The 25,694-nt window shown below is 42.8% G+C and overlaps 1 protein-coding gene across 3 annotated transcripts; it reads left to right on the top strand.

The window, feature by feature from the left end:
* Positions 1-2,862: 2,862 nt before the first annotated feature.
* Positions 2,863-20,738, top strand: kdm5bb (lysine demethylase 5Bb). 3 transcript variants are annotated; one of them, XM_069140379.1, is made up of 28 exons: positions 2,863-3,329; positions 5,005-5,082; positions 5,575-5,697; positions 5,781-5,951; positions 6,444-6,500; positions 7,519-7,674; positions 7,817-7,910; positions 8,321-8,442; positions 8,875-9,033; positions 9,557-9,676; positions 9,766-9,924; positions 10,059-10,240; positions 10,357-10,519; positions 10,631-10,750; positions 11,338-11,532; positions 11,713-11,894; positions 12,047-12,171; positions 13,198-13,348; positions 13,443-13,557; positions 14,127-14,482; positions 15,270-15,408; positions 15,495-15,674; positions 16,627-16,788; positions 17,049-17,534; positions 17,623-17,707; positions 17,797-18,005; positions 18,092-18,358; positions 19,547-20,738. In XM_069140379.1, exons 1-28 carry the CDS (start codon positions 3,177-3,179, stop codon positions 19,682-19,684), a joined length of 4,647 nt encoding a protein of 1,548 aa, XP_068996480.1. In that variant the 5' UTR covers positions 2,863-3,176; the 3' UTR covers positions 19,685-20,738. The 3 variants fall into 3 exon arrangements, with proteins under 3 accessions (XP_068996480.1, XP_068996479.1, XP_068996481.1); XM_069140378.1 differs by having other exon boundaries at positions 8,827-9,033; XM_069140380.1 differs by lacking the exon at positions 6,444-6,500 and having other exon boundaries at positions 8,827-9,033.
* The last annotated feature ends 4,956 nt before the right edge of the window (positions 20,739-25,694 follow it).

Raw genomic sequence — 25,694 nt, 5'->3', positions numbered from 1 at the left:
ATACAACAATCCCAAACATGATGAAGAACCATAAACAAGGAGAAGAACGAGGAGCAACAGATGGTCTCCCAACATCACAGAGTCCGTCTGGGGTTACAGGACGAGTCGGCCTAAATCCACAGAAGAACTGGGGCAAATTGACCAAGACTCTCCGGTGGTCAACAGATATTGATCGGATTTAGGTTTGTTTTCTGTTTACTGCACTTTGTACGAAGTTAACTGACAGTGAAAAGTAGTCATGGCATTGTTTTTGAAAGCCTCCTCACTAAATCAATCACAAGACATGATGGGACTGGCTGAATAAGAGCAGTACTATGTTTTATTTTCAATAGATTTTTTTTTTATTATTTTTTATTTCATTGTGTCTTGGACCCAGACCCAGTGAAAGAGGTGCTAATGTGCCTCTTGTTTGTTCTGGTTGTTGAGCAGCAGATGTTTTAAACCGTTTATATGAGTCGCAGCCAATCAAAGTGCTCACTCTGGCTATTTAAACAACGAGTCCCCTTAGCCTTGAAGGTGTCACCTGCACGTATCCATCCGCGCAAGTGTAAACGTAAAAGGGGCTACAAAGAAGAGGATTGTTCCACGGACTATAATTTAACATTTTCTCAATTACACGGTGCGGGAATGGCCTTTGATGTCGTTAGAGTTGTATTTAATTTAATGGAGGTCGATGGTGAAGTGGAAAAAGTCAGGAGTCGTTCAACTCGGTGTGGTTTCATTAATACTTTATCCTGTGGAGCAGACGTCATGGTCTCGACTATTGTGTAGATTATATAATGTTATGTCATCCTGGATTTTTTTTTTTTTTGCATTATATATGGACATATTTATTGGTAAAGTGTCCTAATAGCACTAATTGGGCTATAAATAGTTAAAAAGTACTGCATTCAAAATTTTACCCACAAATACAAAAGTATAAACATAAAAAAAATTAAAAAAAATAGCCTAGTTTAAGTACCAAAATGATTAAGTACTTATTTGGCAGAATGCACTGCAAAAAATATTACTTACATACAGCGGAGTCAAGCATCATTATTTACACAAGTAACTGCTTGTGATTATACAATATAAATGTGTTTTTACGAGCTGGCTCATTTCTGAACAATACTGTATTGTAATTTTTTAAGGCGTCGGTAGGAAATAAAACCTTTCAATATATTGTATTTCAAATGGTCAGCGAGGACCAGAAATCCTTCTGGGCCTCCGTCTGGCTCTGTGTCCAGGCTTTAGGAAATTTAGCCGGTGACGGAAACTTTAGGCCAATCATGGGTCATTTCAGAGTGAGGGTTTACTGTTGCCTGTTCTACAAAATGCAGGAGCGTGTGCATATCCCCTTCAGACATTAGGCCTGATTCAGTGGCAGAAAAAGTTGCTTTTGAACTTCCAGATTCAACTCTCCTCCCTCAGAGGCCCACGGAGGGCGACCAGGGTGAAGCTGCTTTCACCATGCTGAGGTTCTGGGTGGCGGGTCAAGACTGGGTGCCCCGGAGGAGAACCCGTCACTGGCCCCCCATGCGCACCTTGTCGTTCAGTCCATCAGGCCTTTGAGCAGGCCGCTGACGTCCCTTAGACGGAGGTCGTGGAGGACACGGGGTCATTCGTTCTGGAGCGAGGCCCAGATTAAGGGCTGTTTTTCTCTTGCAAGGACAAACTCTGGTCCCCGCCGGGTGCAGCTTCCACCAGGGGAGGTCTGTGGGCGCTGATGGGGGCAACGAGAAGCCAAGGCAGCGGAGGCACGCCATGGCACCTCAGGAGACCCGCACGGAAGCCACGGGGAGAGTGACGAAGGTCGAAGGGCCGAAGGGTAACCCGGAGGAACAGGGTGAGCCAACGCCAACCAGTCCCCTCCTCCACCGCGTACTGCCGAAAGCAGACAGGGTGAGGGACCCTCGCCAATCTGGAGTCAAGGAGGAGCGCAGCTGGTCACCCAGGGCAGGCGGGCAGGCCTTGTGTATATAAAGCTAGTGTTTATGCCCTTGCTCATCTGGTGGGAGGGGCTTAGCACAGACAGGGGAGGGTGGAGAGCTGCTGATGGGTTTCTTTCTTTTTCCAGAAAACTGCTCACTCCAGCTTTAAGTGTACACCGGGTTTTAAAGGTGGAACTGATAGCTTGGATCATTAAAGTTATCTTAATTCATAATTATGTATTATAATTAATTTGCTGGTTGAATTATGTACCTGCAAAGTAATACATTGGGAAACACGTGCCTCTGATTTGTAGCTAAAAAGTATTAGAAACACTGAAGTGCAAGTACCTCAAAAATTTTACATAATAGCGTGTGCTTCCCAGCTGAGGAAATTATTATTAAAAATCTAGCCTTTTTTTTTTTTTTTTTTGTATCTTTCCGCTGTTTTTGGTTAAGGACTATCTAGTTATTTGTATAATAACTGTTATTTTATTCATTTATTATTAATGTATTAGTTTCAGGTCTTGATTTTTGGTGTTGCGTAATGCATTTGAAACCGACACATTTGGACACCAGGAACTCCCACTTTCATAAATTCAGCAGTAAAATTGGATTATAAATATTCTATTCCAGGAGGATTATACAGTCACAAACAACGAAAAGATATATATATATAAAAAAAAAAGATCAAATTAAACCTTGTGGTTTGTTTTTGCACAATGGTGTTTCATAATAATACAAAAAAAAAAAAAATGTACAACTGTTTTTTTTTTAAATTTTATTTTATTTTTTTATTACACAACTAAAGAAAGAGTATTTGGCTCTGGGTACGGAATAAAAAAAAAATGGATTAAACAGCAAACATTGCAGAAACTGAGAAATCCCACAGGCGTGAAGAACCGTGAGGTGTCTAGTTTTTCGGGCGGACGTGCTCACTGCCTTGGAACAGTCTCTTCACTGTGCGTGGATGCGTGTGTGTGTGTGGATATGTGTGTGTATGTATGTGTGTGTGTGAGAGAGAGAGAGAGTGTGTGTGTGTGTGTGTGTGTGTGTGTGTGAGCTGCCTCCTCTCGTGTTGATGTCGACTGCCTGCCACCGACTCTGACGGTGAATAACACGGGATAAGAAAATAAAATCAGGAGAGAGAGGAGAAAAAAATATATATTTTCACTCCAGGAGAACCGCAGCAGCGCGCCGGTCGGTCCCGAAAGCGGTGACCCGTCCCGTCCGGCTTTACCAACCCCGACCGGGGGTCGTTCCGAGACGATGAGCCAGCCTCGGCCGGACGAGTTCGAGCCTCCGCCGGAGTGCCCGGTCTTCGAGCCGAGCTGGGAAGAATTCAGAGATCCCTTTGCCTTCATCAACAAGATCCGTCCTATCGCCGAGAAAACGGGCATTTGCAAAGTCCGTCCGCCTCCGGTGAGTACGCTTAAAAAAAAAAAAAAAAAAAAGAAAAAAAAAAAAAAAAAAAAAAAAAAGGACGACGGAGACGCCGCTTTTCAGTTGACCGTTTTTTAAAAAACGGCCGTAGATGGGACCGATCGCTGGGGAAGGAGGAGGAGGAGGAGGAGGGGGGAGAGAAGAGATTTAAAGGGACTGCTCAACATGGCGGATGTACGGCGGTGCTCAATTCTTTGTGCTGCCGCCGCTAAAGCTACCTCCTCTCTTAACATTTTTTTTTTTGTTTGGGGGGGGGAGGCTATTTATTTCGGTCGACTTTTCAGCTCGGTGAGAGGGCCGCACGAACACCGTCCGTGTGCTTTAAAAAAAAAAAGAAAAAAAAGTGGGATTTACGGTCGCGGTTCCGGCCGTGTGTCAACAACAAAAAAAGAGCCTCGGCGGTCCGGGTCATTGAGCCGCTTTTAGCCGGCGAGGCTAACGCGAGCTAACGAGCTCAGCCGAGCGAACCTGTCATAACGTAGCACGCAGCTTTGACATAGGTGGCTATGCGGAAGCCAATTCGGGCTTTCTTCATAAGAAGATGATGAAAGCGATGATTGTATTACTGGTATAAACTTAACGCTTCTTATATCCCGTTCGTCCCTAAAAATGTCCTCCCAGCCCCCATTTATTTATTTATTTTTAAAAAAAAATGTGGATTATTTGTTGAGGAGCATCATGAAAGCAGCCCCGGTGGAGCTCCCATCACTTTCCCGTCCATTTCTAATTAGCAACTGAAACCAGGATGTTGTTGTTGTTGTTGTTTTTATTATTATTATTATTATTATTATTATTATTATTATTATTATTATTATTATTTCACAGGCCAGGATGAACTATTTTAAAATATATATATATATATATATATATATATTGTAGGGAGGAGTCCAAAAAAAAAAAAAAAAGTACACTGCAATTTAATTAAATAGGACGACTATTGTTTAATAACAAGTCGTGACTTTTTTTTTGGGGGGGGGGGGGGAGTTGTGGTTAAATCCGCCATGTTGTTGCAGATTGGGTGCACGTTAATCAAATGAAGAGTTTGTTGAGAAGGAGCCACTGTTCATGTATGAGCCTGTGTTGTAGGGTGTTGTCCTCCATGTTGGCTTTGTGGTAAGTTGGGCTGGTGAGTGAGTCTTCCATCTGGCCATTTTGTGTGCCAGTGGGAGGGGGTGGTGGTGGTGGGGTGGGGTGGGGTGGGGGGACGTTGGCTACTCACTTAAACCAAGAACTCGGGGGGCCCCTGTTTTGTAGCTCAGGGTGTTTTTCATTGTATGTGCCATGCTGTGTGTAGTATTGACACGGTTATTGACTGCTGTAATGAGTTGCATAGTGAAAAGGAACACTGTGTTCACTCGGTACCAAGCAGATCTTGCCTTTTCTAATATCGGTTTATAAACCTGCCAGTTGTTCCCCCCCCCCTTACAAGTTGAGCCATAATGGGTGACGTATAAAACAAAATTAAAAAAACTCCCATGAATTGTGCACACGCTTTCAAAAAAACAACAACACAGTTGCCACAAGTGGACAATTTCTTGAAAGACGAGTAATTAGCCTTGATAACATGAGATGTCACTGCAAGAATTAAAACCAGGTAAACCTCAGACTTTGTGGTATGATGACCCTCGTTGTGTGTGTTCTTGCTGCTGCTTAGGATTGGCAGCCTCCGTTTGCCTGCGATGTTGACAGACTTCACTTTGTTCCTCGGATCCAGAGGCTCAATGAACTGGAGGTGAGTTTTGTTATTCAGATTATAGCAGCACTCATTTGACTATAGTCTCTCTTTCTGCATCCGAACTCTGAAATAGTCTCCTATGTTGTTGTTTTTTACCTTCATGTAGTCACTAGACGCATGCAGGCTATATAGATAATAGCAGTTATGCAACAAAGAAGAGTAATGCAATTAAAGCCTTGTAGTAGTTATGTAACAATGGATAAAGTGCTCATTTAGGCTGGAAATAATCAGACTTAAATGTTACTTCATCAAAACTCAAAATAACCAAATTAAGCGCATTAAATCATGTAATTATGTTTAAACCAATAGAACACAGGACTGCATGTTGTTGTGTAAATATCAGCTCGTTCAGATCATTTTTTTGTATTTATTTTCCTCTGTGATTGTCTTGGTGTGACTTGAATGCCCTACATTCCTTGTCTTCTTTGATTTCCTTTGATTTCATTTATTTGTAGCCGACTGTTATCATTGTTTACGTTTGTTTCTCAGGCGCAGACAAGAGTTAAGCTTAATTTCTTGGACCAGATTGCCAAATTTTGGGATTTGCAGGGATGTCCCCTGAAGATTCCTCATGTGGAGAGGAAGATTTTGGATTTATATAGGCTAAATAAGGTAGACTACTGATTCCAAATGACCTCCATTTAAACGTGCTTTAAAACAACCTGCATCACTAACGCAACTCCTCGTCTTTTCAGCTCGTGGCAGATGACGGCGGATTTGACATCGTCTGTCGGGACAGGCGATGGACCAAGATTGCACATCAGATGGGCTTCGCTCCTGGCAAAGCTGTTGGCTCTCACCTGCGAGGGCATTATGAGCGAATCCTCTATCCCTTCAATCTGTTTCAGAGCGGAGCGAACCTGCTGGTGAGTCGGACGCATGCGTCAGTGTGACGGCGTCTCTTGTTGCCGATGAGTGTGTGGCTCATCTGTAAGCAAATCTCTGATAATGCAATTCATTTAATGTCACAATGGAAAAATAGAGCACATTAATCTGCCTAAACGACTCGTGTTTGAGTCCTGTAAAAGATATAAAGCTAAAATGAACGGCATTATTAAGAGACGCATGTCCTGTGCTGGACTATAACTTTTATGTTACATTTAATTTAGGGATCTGTTGCTGTCTTCTTTTTTTTCCTTTTTTTTTAATTTTTTTTTTTTTTTTTAAGTAAATGCTGTCTGACTAATATACTGAGTGTGAATCATTATCTGGTGTCTTGTCATGTAATGGCATTTGCACCCTCATATTGCATAAGATGCTGCAAGAGAGCTCATCCAAGGTCATTGGATTGGCACTGTGTGACCTCTGGGACAGGTCACTCTAAATTGTTTAATTACCAAAGCTCTCTCTTGCCTCAGGCACCAGATGCAGCTTCCAAACTGATGCGTTTGGAGGCTGATCCTGAACTTGAAGAGGTATGTTTGTGTTGTGGTTGAGAAGCCACTCGGCCTCACGATTAACAAAAATGCATGTTTACCCGCAGCTGGGCCGGTGTGCCGATATCCAGCTTGATGAATGTTGACAAGTTATCCTCAGCTCTGCATCATCATCTGCATTCAGCAGGTGTATTGGGACAAATGTGAAAGTATTTTACGAGATTTTTGTTTTTTTTTCTCTTTTTTTTTTTCCCCCCGTCTGTAATTACAGAAAACAAAAATACGTGTGAAGCGTCAGGAGTTCGTTGACGGTTATGCAGCGCAGACTTTATGACGAAAGGCAATCTGGTGCTGAAATGTCATTTAATGAAATAAAGCGTGCGCTGTGTAGCCGTCTCAAGTGCTACCTGCGTCTTTACAAGTACATCTGCTCGTTTATGTTCTGGTTCATTTCATTTATATTCAGTTATTGTACATTTTCACGCAGCCGAGAACACTTCTGTACAGTTTTAAGTGTGTTGGCTGCGCAATGAACTGCTCATGCAAACAGTTGAACTAAGAAGTGAAAGGAACATGCAGGTTATCACCTGCGTGCTGCTGCCTCAGCTCTCCTTCTCTTTGATTTAGCTCGTTCCTGCGCTCTTTGTTCGAGGGGACGAACTGAAACTAACCACATCCTTCTAATGGCCTTTTCGTCTACTGTCTGTTTAAGTTGAAGCATTGCTAATGAGTACAAACCTGTCTTTCAATTACATTTGGTTGCTGCTGATACTCTTATGTAACCATCTTTTTTTTTATCTTATTACACCCTGAATCATAAATGCAGATCCTTTTTAACATGTATGCTGGGCCACGCTCACAACTCCTGTTTTTAAGCTCCTAAATCTCTCCTCTCTGTGTTTGCGACTTCCTGCTGTATCTGCCGTTCCTTTGATATCTTACCGATTGCTGCGTTTGAGTGGACCGGTATTTCCAGTTAGGTCCACGAGAGCTTTTTTTTTTTTTTTTTTTTAAATTAGCCATCAAGATGTTTTAACAGGCTCACTGTTTCCCTCAGTGTGTCAAGAAGCCCGTCCAGCCGGCGGACGACACGGGAAGCAAGGAGAGCGAGGACGCCAAGGAGCCCAAGCTGCAGGACCAGGCTCAGAGGCAGCCGGCCCAGATGCCCGACAGCTGTCCCACCGCTCGCAGGGCCAAGCGCATGAAGTGTGAGGTGGGAACAACAAACGCCTGACTAACACGGCCCTGAAAGCAGCAGCACAGACCTTATTATTCACAACACGTTTTCACACTTGCGTCATGATTTTAATAGTTTTAAGTCGCCTGGAGTTTCACCTCTCACCTTTTTTCTGTAGGCCGTCTGCGTGAAGACTGAACCGGGCGAGCCAGGTGACAACAAGCCGAACCTGAGGCGGAGGATGGGTTCTTTTGTAGCCAAGCCAGAACCAGGTCAGACTCCACATCCCGGAGCGGAAAAACAGTTACTGTGGTGACATTTACAGCATTTACGGCTCACACGTATTACTTTAATTTATCAGCGTTATGTAAGGACTCGTGAATGTTTTATAACACATTATAATATAATTATAATGTCAAACAAGCATAACTCCTCTTGTGGGATCTGACAAGTGGAGTCAGTTGCATGACAAGATAATTAATGACATCATAGTAAAACATAGTTGTAAGAGTATAACTGCTGACAATACAAAAGAATTTACACGCTGTCCTTATATCTGTTTACAACTCAATTATTGTGTGTTATAAAGCAAATGTGGGGTTAAATTAAAGTCTCTGTAGAGGTAGAAGCGTAAGTGTTGAACTTTGTGATGTTGTTTGTAATATTTCCGGTTGTCTTGCAGAAAAAGAGATACCCATTCCAGTGAAACAGGAACCAGTTGAAAGTAAGGAACCAGCAATCGAAGCTGACAAAACCAAGTCACGTTACAAGAAATTCATCCCTCCGGTTGTTCCTCCGAGTCCAGTGAGTAGGAACATCTTTTATCTGTTTTTTGGTTTGAGATTGGTTGTATGAGACGAGAAATTACTTCGAGTTAGAGGGAGAAAGAAGAGTCAGTTTAAACTCCTTAAAAAAAACTATGCTGTAAAACTAATTAATTTCCTTTTTTTTTTTTTTTTTTTCCATTTTAATAATAATAATTATTATTATTAATTACAGGGTTGGCATTAGTTTCCACTTTCTGAGGTTTACAGATGTGCAAAAATACCACATAACAAAACTTCACTTGACATTTCAGCTAAATGGCACCAGGCCACAAATATGTTTACTCCAAATCTCCTCATGTTTGTAATAAACTGTGATAAATGCCTTATAATTAATATATTCTATGAAATGTCTATCTCGAAGTTGCTTCTTTCAGTCGTCTCATTGGCAACTGCTCCTGTTGTCGTCCAGGTGGACCTGGTTGTGTGTCTGGTGTGCGGCAGCGGGGGAGACGAAGACCGTCTGTTACTGTGTGACGGCTGTGACGACAGCTACCACACTTTCTGTCTGATCCCTCCTCTGCATGACGTCCCCAAAGGAGACTGGAGGTGCCCCAAGTGTCTGGCTCAGGTGAGGAGAAACTGCCGAGTTTGATTAAAGTGATGCCAGTTTGGCTCTTGATGAATTAAAGGGGATATATATCGTGCATATTTCTAGGTCTGTGTTTTAGTTCTGTGGCATATTTTTTTTTTACATCATTCGCAGCTCAAAAAAACGACCATCTTTATTTATGTAGGTGCTCACTTTGAGCTAACTGAAACAGTATGTTTTAACTCCTGGCTCTTTATGCCGAGGTCTGAACCCCGTCCAGAAAATGAACACCGACGTCCTCTCTCTTGGCGTTGGCCCAAACTTTGCCCTGAACCTTTTCTAAATAAGAAAAGAAATAGATTTACAATCCACATTGCATCACTAAGTGTGGTCAGAGCAGCCATGAATGAAAGAGAAACATGAAAGCATCATATGTCCCCTTTAAGAGAGAGACTGTATTAATAATGATATCATTAAATACAAACTATTGAACTGTCTCTAACAGGTTTTAAGCTGATCCAAAACATAATTATCACAATAATATTTAACCACTTCCCCACAGGAATGCAACAAACCTCACGAGGCCTTCGGGTTTGAACAAGCATACAGAGATTATTCCCTGCGTGCGTTCGGCCAAATGGCAGACGCATTCAAATCTGATTACTTCAACATGCCGGTTCACGTAAGTAGTAAAAAGTTTTAACATAAATCTGTCAGTCTCTCTTGTTGTGAGTATTTTGGAGTTGAACGTCTCTCACTTGTTTGTTTCAGATGGTTCCAACGGAGCTGGTGGAGAAAGAGTTCTGGCGTTTGGTCGGAGCCATCGAGGAGGACGTGACCGTCGAGTACGGAGCAGATATCGCCTCCAAGGAGTTCGGGAGCGGATTCCCTATTCCGAATGGAAAGTTTAAAGTTTCCCCAGCTGATGAGGTTTGTCCTTTCAAAACCTTAAATGTGTCTATGAAATCCTGTTGTGTCAGTTTGGACTGTATGTGATGGCATTAATGCATCCTAAAATTAAGCTGCACAGTTTCATTGATCTGAGTTTGTCGCTCCTTCTGCAGAAATACCTGAAATGTGGCTGGAACCTCAACAACCTGGCGATGATGAACCCGTCGGTGCTGACTCACGTCACGGCGGACATCTGCGGGATGACGCTGCCGTGGCTTTACGTTGGCATGTGCTTCTCCTCCTTCTGCTGGCACATTGAGGATCACTGGAGCTACTCCATCAACTACCTGCACTGGTAAAAAGAAAAGTCTTCTAATGCCGAAGCTCGGGTATTAAGCTTCGGCGTTGGCTTGTGTTGCTCCTCATTTCTGTAACGGCGTCAGTAAACTCTTGTGTTGCGTTCACTACAAGGGGGGAACCTAAAACCTGGTACGGAGCTCCTGGTTTTGCTGCGGAACAGCTGGAGGAGGTGATGAGGAAACTGGCCCCAGAGCTGTTTGACTCTCAGCCTGACCTGCTGCACCAGCTGGTCACCATCATGAACCCCAACACCCTGATGGCACACGGAGTCCCGGTGCGTGTCGACGTTGCTGCTCTTCTCACTTCTTTTCCACAGTAACACACAGCTGGTATTTAAATGAAAAGAATCTCTCGTACTGATTCTTCTTTTGTCCGTCCGTTTCAGATTTACAGAACAAACCAGTGTGCCGGTGAGTTTGTCATCACGTTTCCCCGAGCTTATCACAGCGGCTTCAATCAGGGCTTCAACTTCGCTGAGGCGGTTAACTTCTGCACGGTGGACTGGGTGAGCATCGCTAAACAACACGTCTTTGCTGTTTGTAGCACAGAAAACTCATTTTATTAGACATTCTTCCATTTTAATTGTTAATGATTTTACAAAGTTATTGCAAAAAATTAAAAAAAAAAAAAAAAAAAAATGACTCCAGCTTATTTTAGTAGTTGTCATGTGCTGGTATAAATTGCTATTATTGGTTAATGCATCAGTATTTAGGTTACCTTCAGTGTTGAAAGAGTTTTCATTGTTTTTCAAAGGCCTAGAGAGAGGGAAAGACTGGCACTGCTTGTTTTAGATTTTACTTCATGCATGGCTGCAAGAAACAATTCTGTTCTTTGTCAGTTAATGTAAAAAGCCCATCAAAAGTTTACACATTTCTTCTTTTAGCCAGCAGCCTAACATGAACACGCTCAGTTTAATGCCACATAAGAGCAAATAAAAAAAATATATTCACATCTGAGAAGCTGGAACCACTTAAAGAACTAGATTCTTCTAGATTGACTAAAAGTTATTTCTGATCAATTTTACATGAATTCTTTGCAGTAGGTATTTTTGTGAACGCTGTAATTTTTTTTCCCCCTTCTCTCTACCACCAGATGCCTCTTGGCAGGCAGTGTGTTGACCACTACCGCATGCTGCGCCGGTACAATGTGTTCTCCCACGATGAGATGGTGTGCAACATGGCATCAAAGGCACAAACACTCAACGTGGTCCTGGCCTCAGCCGTCCACAAGGACATGACGGTGATGGTCCGAGAAGAGCAGGAACTGAGGGAGCAATTGGAGAAGATGGTACAGTAGCCCTCGTTGTCATATTAACGCACCTTCACACTGCGTAATGTGTTGATTTTATTACATTACTCTGCACATACTCTAAATATTGGTTGTGAAGTTGAATTCCTCGTCAGTAAAGAAGCATGTCGTTGACTTGGATTTGCTTTTAACACGCTTGTTGTCGTCTCCCACTTTCAGGGTGTGTTACACTGCAAGGAGGCTAAATACGACCACCTCCAGGACGACGAGCGGCAGTGTGCCAAGTGCAGGACCACCTGCTACCTGTCTGCTGTCACCTGTCCCTGTAGCCCAGGAGTGCTGGTCTGTCTGCACCACATGGCCGACCTCTGCTCCTGCCCCGTCACCAACTACACACTGAAGTAAGTCCCGCTGGAACTGAGTCAGCGGCAGCTAATAGTGATCGGAGGAAATGTAGGTTATGAAATATTTTACCTTTTGGAAACTTTCCTGAACCTGACTTGAGCATCTCGATGTGTGAGCCGTGAATTCAGTGTTGTGTTTGCCGCTGCAGTTACAGATACACACTGGATGAGCTGTTCCCCATGACGACTGCAGTGAAGCAGCGAGCTGAACTGTACGATAAGTGGGCCTCCTGTGTGACCGAGACTCTGGAGGCCAAACTGGAGAAGAAAAAAGGTAAGCAGCAAGAACCGGCAAGAAAACAAAACATTAAAGGTCCCTATCAAGAGTTGTACGTGTTTAGGTCATACAACATACGACGATTCTTAAAATACGTGTTTTAAGATGATACAACTTTACTGTGCATCTGCAAGAGACTGCTGAGTGGTTTGTCACTCTTATAGCTTCCTCCACCTCTCTGACTCCTTCATCAGCTGTTCCCAAATGTTCCATTAATACCAGCAAAAATGCTGTCGTGGATCATGTAGTTTGTCATGTGTGACGGCTCCGCCACCAACAGCTGCTGTCTGACAGGGCAACACTCCTTCTTCCTCTCTGTGCTCTCCTCAGCATCCTCAGCTCCTCTGCTCCTCAGCTCCTCAGCTCCTCTGCTCCTCTGCTCCTCTGTGTATTTTGGCTCAAATTAATAAGTCATTCTGTTGAAGGTCTAACAATCTTCTTGTTTCAGCTCCTCAGCTTCCCGTTTATTTTCTGACATCTTGTTGTTAAAGTACCACCAGTTATCAGCTTTATGTCTCAGCTAACTAATTTTGATTTATTAACTGGTATGCAGGTCTTCCTGATTATCTACTGACATGGGACACAGAGAGGTGGTGTGTTTATGTGCCGCTCCAACTGTCTCCACAGTCACCAGAGTCATTTTTGGAGATCGTTCAAGATCATTTTACTGCTTTCAGATCATTGCACTATTTAAAAATAAAGATTTAGGTCAATTTAATGCATCCACTGCAGATGTGTGCATTATGTATGTTGTGCAGATGTGATATGTCTGTGATTTTAATAACACTAAATAATAATTGGTGTTATAACAATAATAATGAATAGACTGGAAGCAATGAAGAATACATTTAAGAATTACAGCTCCACCTGCATGACTTTAGGAATAGTTGTCATTAATATTATAAGCGGAGAGATTTACTGTGTAAAATCATATGAACATCAAATCTGATGATAAGCAAGTCACTACTTGCTCAGTTATTTTAACCGTGAACGTCTGTGATTAACCGGCTCCTCTCTCCTCAGGTCTCCCCGTCTTTCGCTCCCTTCTCGCCGAATCAGAGACGCAACTGTTCCCCGACAACGACCTGATGCGTCGGCTGCGTCTGGTCACACAGGATGCAGAGAAGTGCTCCTCAGTGGCTCAGCAGCTGCTGAACGGCAAGAGGCAGACCAGGTAACATCTATGCGCTGCATCAGACAACAGATCGCTGTCCGAACGTAGTGCCTTCGTTGGGTGGATGTCTTCATTCATGGACTCCTGTCTCCAGGTATCGGTGTGGAAGTGGGAAGTCACGGAGTCAGCTGACGGTGGAGGAGCTGAGTTCGTTTGTGAGGCAGCTGTATAACCTCTCCTGCAGCCTCCCTCAGGCGCCCATGTTGAAGGTGAGCTGAGCAGGAAAAATGCATCCTGGGTTGTTACACCAGTAGAATTTAATTACAGCTCGTGTGTCATGTTTTAATCGTCCAGAACCTGTGACTTTATATGCTCACATAGTACGGATCAGCTGCCCGGTCGTTAACGTGTTAACTCACTCAATGTAGACACGTGGTTGGTTTTGTACGTTGACGTTTTGAATTATTTAAATTCATTCAAATAAGGGCCCGCTTCCTCGACGATGTTGACATACAGAGAGAGAAAGGCAGCGTTGCTTATAATGGAAAGTAAGAATGAGAAAAGAAAAATCTGGAGCTGCAGATGGCTGGAAGATGCCGACAATATGGTCTGTCTGCTCTGCTGCAAAGTTCAGGTTTAGTCACAAAATGTAAAACGATACTCAAACGTATTAAAAAAAACATCTCTACTATTTAAAAAGGATCTTGTGACAGCAGCCATGATGGAAGTAGAGTACGTCAGATTGTTAGTTGTTCAGGAAGTAGCTTTCTTGATTTCCCTCAAACTGAACGTCAAACAATAACTGACCTTGGAGAAACTGATGTCTTCTTTCTTTTAGGAACTCCTCAATCGCATCGAAGACTTCCAGCAGCACAGCGAGAAGGTCCTGGCGGATGAGTTCCCCAGAGTCGCCGAGATCCAGAGCCTGCTGGACGTCAGCTTCGACTTCGACGTGGACCTGCCGGAGCTTCTTCGCCTGCGAGTGAGGCTGGAGCAGGCTCGGTGGCTGGAGGGGGTGCAGCAGGCCAGCGCTCAGCCCGCCACCCTCACTCTGGAGGCCATGAGGAGGCTCATCGACCAGGGCGTCGGTTTGGCGCCTCATCCGTCCGTGGAGAAAGCCATGGCACGCCTTCAGGAGCAGCTCACCGTGTCGGAGCACTGGGAGGACAAGGCGAGCAGTCTGCTTAAAGCCAGGTGAGCGCAGCACTGACTGATCCACCATGATGTTTACATGCAAGCCAGAGGGTGGAAAGAACCCTCAGAAACATCCACAAGAACACGTGAAAGATAGGTTGTTCTTACCTTAACCCAAAACCAAATCATTTCTAAGATGTTCTTCTGCTTCTTAGCGTTGACTTTCTGTCCAGGTTATCTGCACTGATTGTAACTAAATCATGTAATATGACGTCAGTGCTCCTGATTTTGCTTCGTTTTAATTACAGCTAGTGCAAAATGCTGCTGCTAGAATATTCAACAAGACCAACAAAAAGTGAGCATCATGTTTAGTTCTGCCCTCATTCCATTGGTACTCAGTGCTGTTCAGTATTAACTGTCATTAGTGCTTTTTCAAAGGCTTTTTAATGGCATGGCTGTCAGGAATGTGCTTCTCTTCTCTCCATTATCAAATCAACTAATCGCAAGTCAGGACTTCAATTTTAAAAGGTGTTACGTTCCTTCATCCTTTTTTAGTTTAGTGCAGAAATTTGGGTGTAATACTCCATACGAAGAAGCTTGGTTTTCAATATGAATGCAGGCTTTATTTATTTTGCTACAAAACCTCTGAGTTCGGGATATTTTTTTTGGGGGGGGGGTTTTGAAAATATTTGTCGGAGAATAAATATTTAAAAATCTTCTGAACAAAATGTCCTGACAGTTCTTGTGGTAGATTATAGATCTGGTAGATAAGGTGGAGCCTATTCAGATATTGTGCCACGGTTTATTACATTGAGTGTATCATTTGTGTTTTTTTACGGCCCGCCAGACCACCACACTCCATCGAGACTCTTAGTGCTGCAGCCGAGAAGGCGTCCGGCGTCACAGCTCACCTCCCAAACTGTCTCCTCCTGAAAGACACCATCAGAAAAGCCCGCGAGTGGCTTCAAGAGGCCGAGGAGCTCCAGGTGAGGACGCGTCATGACCGGGTGGAACATCAGCGGATGTAATTGATGAGAGAGAGATTTTTAACACCGATATAATTTAATTCCAGGCCAACGGATGCGTCCCGCTGGCGGACAGCCTCTCTGACATGGTGCTGCGAGGACAAGCCATCCAGGTCCACCTGGAGCCTTTAGACCGGCTGGAGTCTCTGATGGTGGAAGTGCAGGAGTGGAAAGAATCTGCAGCGACGACTTTCCTTCAGAAAGACTCGACTCTCACCTTACTGGAGGTAAAGTCCCACAAATGATGACGTTATCGTGACTTTAAAGTCCACAAGAAATGTTTCATCCACATTTCCAATGTTTTTTTTAACACTTTGTGTCTAAGATTGCGTAATCATCGTGGTAACAGATGCTTTGCGTCTGTACTTTGAGAGGACGACCTGATGTTCTCATTTTAAATGTCAGTGCAGCAGATCCCGCAACACAGCTGCTGCCACACTCTTAACATCACCTGTTCTTCTGTTAGTTCTGCCATGAGCATATGATAGTAAAATTGTATCTTGATTGGGTCAGAATCAGAGTTTGAATCACAATTAAATCATTTTTTGTGACTCGTTCTGTTGTCTAACAACAGAAACAGAAAAGTATGTAAACGAGTGTATATGTGTCCTGACTACAGCTGCATACAAATGTTCTACAGTATGTGTTCAGAGAAAGTCAGTAACAAATTATATGTCATTGAATATTCCTTCTAAGTCGATCAACAACTAATTAATTAAATGATTAGGTCATCAACATTAAATGCATCAACCTTTTTGATAATTATTTTAGTCATTTATCAGCAAATATTTTCTATTTGTAGTTTCTCATTTGTGAATTTGATTCTTTACTTTGTCACACATGATGGTGAACTGAATATTTTAGAATTAAAAAGAAATCATTTGAAAAGGGTCTGCATGCATTTTTCACTATTTTCTGGTATTTAATGAACAAAATGAATTGATCAATCAAAAGAATAAATACTAAATCCATCAATATTGAAAATAATGCCAGTCCTTGTCATTTGCCAATTGAAATAGGCATTATATATACATTTAAAAGTGACTTTCATGCTTTAGAGGCATGAGCAGTTCAGATAAACGCAGAAACGTGGAGATAGCGGAGCAGCGCGGTGACATGACAAAGTCAATCTCTGGTTCCGTTGTTCCAGCTGTCTCATGGTTATTTGGTTCATTGCAGGTCTTGTGTCCAAGATGTGAAGTTGGAAACGGAGGTTCTCCAAAGAGGAAGGCCAAGAAAGGGAAAGAATCGCCTAAAAGCAACAAAAAGAAAACGCCGAGCCTCAACACAGTCAGTGATGTGGAAAAGGCTCTTTCAGAGACCAAGGACTCTACCTCCGCCGTAAGTACAGTATTCAAAGAGGATGTTTGGAATATGTGACAATATTTACTGAGATAATAAGAGAAAAGTTTGACAATTAGACACATCACTTAGGTGACAGAGTTACAATGATATTTAAAGAACAGAGACAAGAGACTGAAGGTGGAGAATAAAGACAGAGCATGAGGGACAGATCTTCACGCAGGACAATGACAGACAAATGAATACTGAACTTTGCCTCTCTGGAAGTGTACCGACTCGGCCTGTTCTTCATTCGCCAGATGGCGACTCTGGAGGAGCTGGGGGTGCAGGAGATGGAGGCTTTCTCTAATCTCAGGGCAGCAAACGAGTCAAAGCTCCTCCCCACGGCAGACTGCATGGACCTGCGGGTGTGTTTCTGTCAGAAGGCGCCCATGGGTGCGATGCTGCAGTGCGAGCTCTGCAGAGACGCCTTCCACAGCGTGTGCGTCAGAGACCCGTCGGACTCCTGCGAAACACAGCCGTGGATCTGTCCGCAGTGCCAGCGGTCGGAAAAGCCCCCCTTGAGCAAAGCCCTCTCTCTGCTGGCGTCTCTGCGGCGCGTCGGGGTGCGCCTGCCGGAGGGCGACGCTCTGCACTACCTGGTTGAGAGGACAGTTAACTGGCAGCACCGAGCGCAGCAGATCTCGGAGGCATGTAACCTGCCGGAACTAGAGGAGAGACCGGGAACCCCTCCCACACTCACCCACTGGGTATCGGGCAGCGACGACACTCACAACAACACTCAGGTCGACCGCCGTCTCCTCGTGCCGCTTTTATGTCGCCGTCAATCACTTTCAAATGTTTAAGTTTTAGGGTTTGATGTCTTCGATACAGGCTCCTTGTTTGACTCCGGAGTGGAATAGGACAAGTCATTCTCAGACCGTCTTCTACACCGAGCAGAGATGCATACCGCTGCAGGGTCGGTGACGTCTTCATTGGAGCTTCGGCTGGGTTTGATGTCCATTTCTGAGGATTCTTTTTGAAGCTGTGTGTGTTTGCGTGTGACAGGTTTGAGTCAGGACCTGGAGGAGCTCATGGTGGAGGGCCTCCTGCTGCAGGTGTCTCTGCCGGAGGTCCAGAGCCTCTACCACATCTTACTGGACCGAGCCAGCAGCCAGCACACAAACAGATGCACGTCGCCACCGCAGGACGAGTCCACAGACTGTGACACACACATGCAGTTCATCTCTCAGGGAACAAATCTGCCAATGAACCAGGTACGCAACTCTTTCCACAAACAGGACGGGTGCAAATCCTTGAAGCTGCTGCACCATCGCTTTCATTGTGCTGGTTTTGTTTTCAGGACGGCGCCAACGGGGTGAGGGACGCCACGATGTGCTCGGACAAGAAGGCAAAGAGGCATCTGGAGAGGGAAGGTTTAGATGCAGAGCGCAGGGCGAAGGACAAAAAGCCCTCTCACAAAAGACAGAAGATGAATAAGAAGAACCCGCAGCGCAGGCCGGCCTCCACCTCGTCCTCCCCGCGCTCCGACTTCTCCCAGTCCGACGACTCGGACGAGGAGATGGCCGTGTGTCCAGCTGAGAGGTGTCAGCTGCCAGAGGGAGATGAGGTGAGGAAAAAAACATGAAATGAGGAGAGTGGGAGTCAGTAAAGTGCTTAAACTAAAAGATATATAAAAAAAAAAAAAGCATGCGTCATACATTATTTCTTTCTTCTGTCCTAAAATTATCAGCTGACAGTTTGTAACTGATATAACCAGCTGACTTTGCTATGAGCTGATGGGCTGTTGTGGGAGATGATGGGGGGGGGGGCTGAAGTGCCTCACCTTCTAAAACTGTCAACTTGACAAGCTGAGTCTCAGGTGACACCGACAGGTTGAGACGAGCCGGTTCACGCTGCTGCTGCAGCTTTTCCTGCAACGTGCTAAAACATATTTGTCAAATCGTCGGTTTATAACATAAACTCATAAATAATTTAGTCTTCAGAGGACAGTTCGGAGAGCTACAGCGAAAATATGAAACGCACAAGCAGCAGAGCATTGCTTGCAATCAACATAGTCTATGTAAAGATCCCTGACACCCTGTATGTGAAAGGTGTCGTTCACACTGGAGAACCCACGGAGAACTGTTCTCCAACTCGTCTGCTCCTCTCAGCTCTCTGCAGCGATTTTATTACATTTTGAGCTGTTTTAGTTTTTCCTAGAATTGAACTGCTTTGATTCGGTCACGCCACCGCCATCATGTAGTTTCCAGCTGGTTTCCCTTTCCCTGGTTTCTAAAGGACGTAGGTTAGGGATGAGGCTGTGGTAGCAGCAGGGACTATATGATATTATAATTTTTTTTTAAAGGCACCGTCAGCCATAACAATATAATCACCGAACATTAGCGAAACAAAGCTTTTAGTGAAGCTACAGTGGCTTATAGGTGCTGTGGGGGGGGGGGGGGGGGGGGAGGGGGGGAACAACACTTGAATGCAGCATCAAAGCGTTGTAATGGAAGAAAGATATCCCTGAATAAAGCTGTAAAAACTCAGAGTGCACAATCTGTTCAGCACCAAACAGCAGACGGACAGTCAGAGACGAGCCGGCGAACATAGCGAAGCATTGAGCAGCCGATAGGAGGGAATATTGGACATGGGTTCATCAGGAGAGCAGAAAGGTGACTCTATGATAATGTTGCTGTGTAAACAAGCCCTTGTTTGCTGTTTACAGCTGGTGAGCATTACAGGCTCAGTTTCAGATCCTCTGTCTGTGTGTGTGTGTGTGTGTCTGTGTGTGTGTGTGTGCGTGTGCGTGCAGGTGGACTGGGTCCAGTGTGACGGCAGCTGCAACCAGTGGTTTCATCAGGTGTGCGTGGGCGTCACCGCGGAGATGGCCGAGAAGGAGGACTACATTTGCGTCATGTGTACACTGAACGACGGACACATGAGAAAATGAAGAGAGTTTTTTTTTTTTTTTTTTTTTTTTTTTTCTGAAGAGTCCTCTGTCCGTTATTGGAGCCTCCAGTCTGGATGTGTCACTGATCCCGTTCTCCTCCTCACCCCCCCCCCGTCCCCCCCCCCCGTCCCCCATCCCCCGTCCCGTCCCCCGTCCCGTCTGTCCAACCCTTTTGTAACAACGGTGCTATCTCCTCTTTGACTTGTTGTCCAGAACTATAATGTTTAGTTATTTTTTTGTATTTTTACATATATATATTATATATATTTCGTTCTTCTTATAAATGGTTTGTGGTCGTCTAAATGGAAAAAAAAACAAAAAACACAGGACGTGAAGTGTGCTGCATGGGATTCCATTACATCGGCGCGAAAGAGTCTTATACCATGAAACCCCGTGAAGAGAGTTAATTAAAGATTAATATTATCTTCTTTGAAACCTCCTTGCATGTTAAAACCAGAGCTAAGAGGACAGAAGTTTTCACCCCCTACAACCCCGCAAAAAATGACTATTACAGGTTCTTTTTCTTTGAAATCCAGTGTTTAGTACATGCATCTTAATATAATTATTCCCTTTTTTTTTTCTTTTTTTTTTTTTTTGTAGAATAGTTTTATTTATCTGAGCAATAATTCTTTTGTCTGAATTGATTTAAATGGCTTGATCTCAGCTGAGTTGTGTTTTAGCGATGTACAGAAAGCTGCACAGGTCGGATGGGTCGCAGCGGTGGAGTCGCAGCGTCGCAGGCTGAAGGACAAACGCGCTGCTGACGTGCAGACCAGCGGCGGGGAAGGACTCGGGGTAGCTGAAGACGTTACGAGTTTATATTGTGGAATAAAGCCCTTTTGTTCTACGGAGAAGTCTCGTCCTTTCACTTGAACGTGCCGGACAGAAGCCGCAAGATGTCCTCGTGAATTTCAAACCACTTTAATATCCGTCTTTACATTTATTCTGATCATTTTTAATTCATGCTTTATGGAAGTGCACATTTTAACTTTTATTTTATTGTTGTTAACCGTGACCAAATGTTGTCCTGGCAAATAAAGACACCTAAATAACAGTGGTGGAAAGTACATTCACTCAAGGACTGCACCGGTATTTTATATTTAGATCGAAACTTTGCCCTTGTACGCCACTACATTTGTTGGACAATAAAATAATCATTCCAACAGGAAATACAAGTTGAGCTGAAATGACCAAATTATTTCCTAAATATTTCCTCCCTCCTGCTTCTGAAATGTGAAGATGTGCAGCTTCGTCAATATTTGAACAATTGATACTATTTGGTTTCACTGACTTTCTGCCACTCGGCTCTTAATTCGTTTTTACTGAAGATGGAACCAGAAACCAGCAGAGGGAGCCAAAATATGACAAAACATGCTCAGAAGATTATGAAAGACTTAATAATACTGCAGTAAAAAAACAAAAGTAGACACCAAAGGAAATAGGCGATGAAGTAAAGAAATATGACAGAAATATACAACAGGGTCCAAAAATCTGAGACTGCATAAAGAATCTGTCATATTTCTTTGCAAACCTGGAAATAATTTGAGAAGTTTTATATTGAAGATTCTACTTTTTGGTTCCTATCTGGCTTTGTTTACAGAGGGACAGGTGTGAGTGTAACAATCTGTTGAGGAATGTGCAGCTGGAAATCCAGAGAGCAGGTGACTCTCCAGCCGTGTTTTGGTTTATTAAAAGAAGATTATTCAAAAACAATCTTGAGGCCCAAAGAATCTGAAGAACCCACTGAGAAATAAAGTGAGACATTTTTTTTTTTTTTTTAGTTCCTTTCCAACCTGCTGTCAGACCCCGTGATTTATCCTCATTTAAAGGCCTCCCTGCCAGAGATTTACTCCTCATGGTAATAAAATGATAGATTTCTGAAGCTGAGCTGTCACACACACACAAAGCTCCGTTAAATCCAGCAGCATGTTAAAAAAAGACAAAAGCAATAAAACACCTGCTCTCTCTTTTGAAAAGGCTGAAGGTGGAAACTGCTGGCAGGTTTCTCCTCCTCCTCCTCGTCCTCCTACGTCAGACCTGTCCTCCTTTCTTTTATCCAAACTAAAGCAGACTGGCAGACATCAAGAGAAGGTGGAGGGAGAAACTATACAGGGAGAACGTGTTGGACTTTGTTCAGACAGCATGATGAAGGCAGCGATCAAATGAATTGGACGGATTTTCCAAAAAGTCTTTTTTTTTTTAAATGTGAGCAAACTGGTCGACTCATGAAGCGAGTTAGAACCAAATTTGAGTGCATTATATTTCTGATTATGTCCGGTGCCTGTTTGACCTCAACCTCGTTGAACTGAAAATAAATGAAGATGTGTTTCTATTTCAGATGATCTGCAGTTTGTTTGTCAAATTAATGTCATTCATGAAGCCCAATATTACAATAAGAAATCAGTCTTAAGTATGTAACATCCTGAGATCCCTGAAATCCAATAAGACTGAGTAGCAACAGCCCTGAAAACTGAGTAATAAAGTAGTGTTTGATTTTATGTATAATTAAAAATAAATATGTTAGATAAGACAAAATTGAAAATATTTCCCCCAAAGTGCACACTTAGTGTAACAAAAGTGATCAATGCCGAGTTGAAACAACAACATGAGCCGTCCGCATCTAATTTCTTTCTACTTTAATGACAATCTAATTCTTGTCCGGTCGTTTATTGCTTCTTTGTTTATGACTGTGGTAATCACTTTTTAATGTGTTTGCTTTAATAAAGACGGGGAACATTTTGTCTGAGTAACCCGGCGTCGCCGTCCTCAGCATGCAGCGCATCAAATGATATTTGCAGTCATAAGTCATGCAGCCTCTTTCTCTGACATGAATCCATATTTAGCCGGTGTAATGAGGAAGATGTGCAGAAACTCATCTGATCCGTCCAGTCGCCGGATCCTGACCAGCTGGGCGTCTCCTGCCTCTTTCATGTGGGGCCTTTGTCACAGAGGCACAATGAAATATCTAAATATAAAGTGGACGATTAACCAAAGGAAACATCCAGCAAAAATGCGACACGCCTACATAAATTTAAAAAAAAAAAAACAATGTTAGCTAACCAGTCGAGTGAAGAGATGAAAACAGTGAGAATATTATGAGCAGGCCCAAGAGTCTCCGGCTGCTCTGAGCTGTGATATTAATGTTTAGCAGGAATAATGTTCATCATGTCCACCATAGAGTAGAACAAGTTGCCCACTTCATTCAAAGGTTGATGGTTCAATCGCCAGGGCAGCTTATTTGGGGTTGTCATGGAGACTCGGCTCACCTGGCCCGGCTCCACTACATAAGGTGGTCCTTTTCCTTTGGCTTTCGCCTTGTCAGGTTTTGTGACACATTTGGACAAATTGATAATGTCGCTCAGACGGTGGAGCATATTTGAAAAGTTAGGTTCATTCTGACGCAGACAAAATGTCACTCAAATACCAAAAGATCAGAATTTGGATTCATTGTCTGAAAACCATTTTTTTTTTGCTCATATTTAAAGCTGATACATCAAAGTTGATATGCTGGATGTATTTAATGGGACGAATTGAAATAAATTTGACCTGCTGGTAACGCTAGAAGAAAGGAGTCAGCAATTATATAAAAATTCACCCTCTGGATACCATGAATGTCCAAAAAAAAAAATGAATAGCAATCCAATCAATGTTTCAGTCTAGACCAACACCTCCATGATATATATATATATATATATATATATATATATATAAAAAAGATGATACATGAATAAACTGAGTGCAAGTGGGCCTGAAGTCAAAAGATAAAAACTATGACTCATACATACTTTGTACTTCCCGCATGAGGCCCTGAAGTGGCTGCATTGTTTACATATGAACCTCTCAGGTGAGTAAAGAGACAGAAAGGCTTCACGGACTCAACTCTCAATAATACGTCGATTATCAGACGCCCTGAGCACTAAAACCAATAAAAACCTGGCAGGACCAATCTGTCATATGGTCCAAAGTTAAATATGCACAGCTTTATCAGAAGGATATGTCTCGGAAAGGAAACAGTTCTTATTGCGCGTATTTCAGCTTAAAGTGAGTCTGCACCAAAAGGTCACATCACGTGTTACACGCACGTGTTGTATGTAGCTGATCCCTCCAGCGACGAGGGAGTGACATCATGTGATCGGCATCCAAACGTTAAAAAAAAAAAAAAAAAAACAGGAACAGAACCAACATGATGCTTCGAATAACATTTATCTGAATGGAGAAACAGGACTGCAGCTATCAGAGGTAATGAATCCCCTGTCTTTGCAAATCTAACACCTCAACATGAGGAAACACAAGAACATACCTGGACTTTTAGATCACATCTTTACGTATCATACACATCAAAGCATTTGTTATTGGATTCAGCTTCAAACGTCTCCTCAAAAACTCACCTGCCAAACATCCGCTCTCAGAGCAGCTGTGCCACTTTAAGTCAAAAAACTTCAACCTGGAGAAGCAGCGTTCAGCTTTTACAATCCACATGTCTCAAAAACAAACTCACGAAGACTGACGGTCGCCTGCAACTCTCACTTCTTTTAAATCAAGGCTGAAGACTTTTCTGTTAGCCATTTGTCTTTTATTAGATTGAACAATGACTTATATCTTACACAGCACTGTAAATTCAAACTCTATGAATTCCTATTTTAATGCTTTTTAAAATCTTTTGTCTCATATGGCTTTTACGTTTTGTCTTTATGCCTCTCGTGTTTTACGTGAAGTACTTTGAATTATCTTGTTAAAATGTGCTGCACTGGTAAACTCCGAGCTCCATGAACAGGAACATGAACTTTTCCCACAATGTTAACAGGGAAAATCTGAATATCTTCATACAGACATAAAGGTTTCTCCTCTGCTGGCTAATTTTGTTTTTCCTGGCGTGGCTCTGATTCTACATAGAAATCAGTAAATATGTTTCATTCATTTCAGTATCACATAAACTCATCATTGTTATTTTAGTATGAAATGTACGGTTCTCTCTGAGCTCCTGTAAATCGTATTTTCCCGGGCGTCTGTGGTTCTCTGTCTTTCACACACTACATGCGGGATGAAAATAGTATCAAAGTTGTGTTGAATAGATGTAAGTGAATTTATCAATGATAGAGGACGTTTTCAGATTAACGTTGTTTTGATTCCTTTATTTAAGTAGGCTATAAGATGTGAGTCCCTCCTCCTCCACAGCAGCTTTATAAAAGAAACATGCTTCCAGTTTCCTGTTGACATCAGTGCTGTGAGGATTATTAACCAGCTGGTGCACACTGACAACATCACTCTGCTGTACTTTACGTCTACATCTTTTTTATAACAGTATGAAATGGAATATTCTTCCTGAAACAACGCAATAAAAACTAGTCCACTCTGCCAGTAACTGCAATAACAAACCAGTCGTGTCGACCATTTACTTACAAATTTGAGGCCCTTGTACTATTATTTCACGACTACTATTTTCTTTTCCTGGCACTTTATTTTTTTACATTACACAATATTTCAGAAGACTTTTTACATTTATCTGACTGCTCTACAAAAATCAAGATTTCTACAAACTAAATAAAGTGAAACAAGGATTCATTTTTTTCAACAAATACTGCATAGCTCCAGCTTCTTTACTGTGAGGAATTGCAAGCTTTTATATTTTTAACTATTTAAATTTGTCATCCACAATTGTTAAATTTGGACTTTTGGTTGCACAAAACAAGCATTATAAAAGGTGTCCACTTCCTCAGCCCTGGTGTTGATTATTAATGAACCATGATAACCTTTAGACTGTAATGGAGTACTTTTACAGTCAGTGTCTGGTATTAATACTCACTTGTACCTCCGCACCTTGTGAGGATAGCGGAAAAGAATATATTTCTACTTGTAATGAAGTATTTTTTTTTTAGGTAGGTATGGTAGGTAGGTAGGTAGGTATTTACTTTATTAATACCCGAGGGGAAATTTTTTTTTCGCTGCAGCAGCATACAGGAGCAATAAGATAATAATAGAAATAATAGAATAAAATAATAGAATAGAATAG

Source organism: Embiotoca jacksoni, unplaced genomic scaffold, assembly GCF_022577435.1.
Source record: "Embiotoca jacksoni isolate LCO1_2020_lvr unplaced genomic scaffold, fEmbJac1.0.p SCAF_9, whole genome shotgun sequence".
Classification (NCBI taxonomy): domain Eukaryota; kingdom Metazoa; phylum Chordata; class Actinopteri; family Embiotocidae; genus Embiotoca; species Embiotoca jacksoni.
This window is presented reverse-complemented; position numbering and strand designations above follow the sequence as displayed.

Bases quoted from the DNA above. Each gene is read 5' to 3' on its own strand.
- kdm5bb (XM_069140378.1), top strand. From the start codon at position 3,177: ATGAGCCAGCCTCGGCCGGACGAGTTCGAGCCTCCGCCGGAGTGCCCG. The intron at 11,533-11,712 runs GTACAGTAGCCC...TCCCACTTTCAG, and splicing joins GGGAGCAATTGGAGAAGATG to GGTGTGTTACACTGCAAGGA. The intron at 14,483-15,269 runs GTGAGCGCAGCA...ACGGCCCGCCAG, and splicing joins AGCAGTCTGCTTAAAGCCAG to ACCACCACACTCCATCGAGA.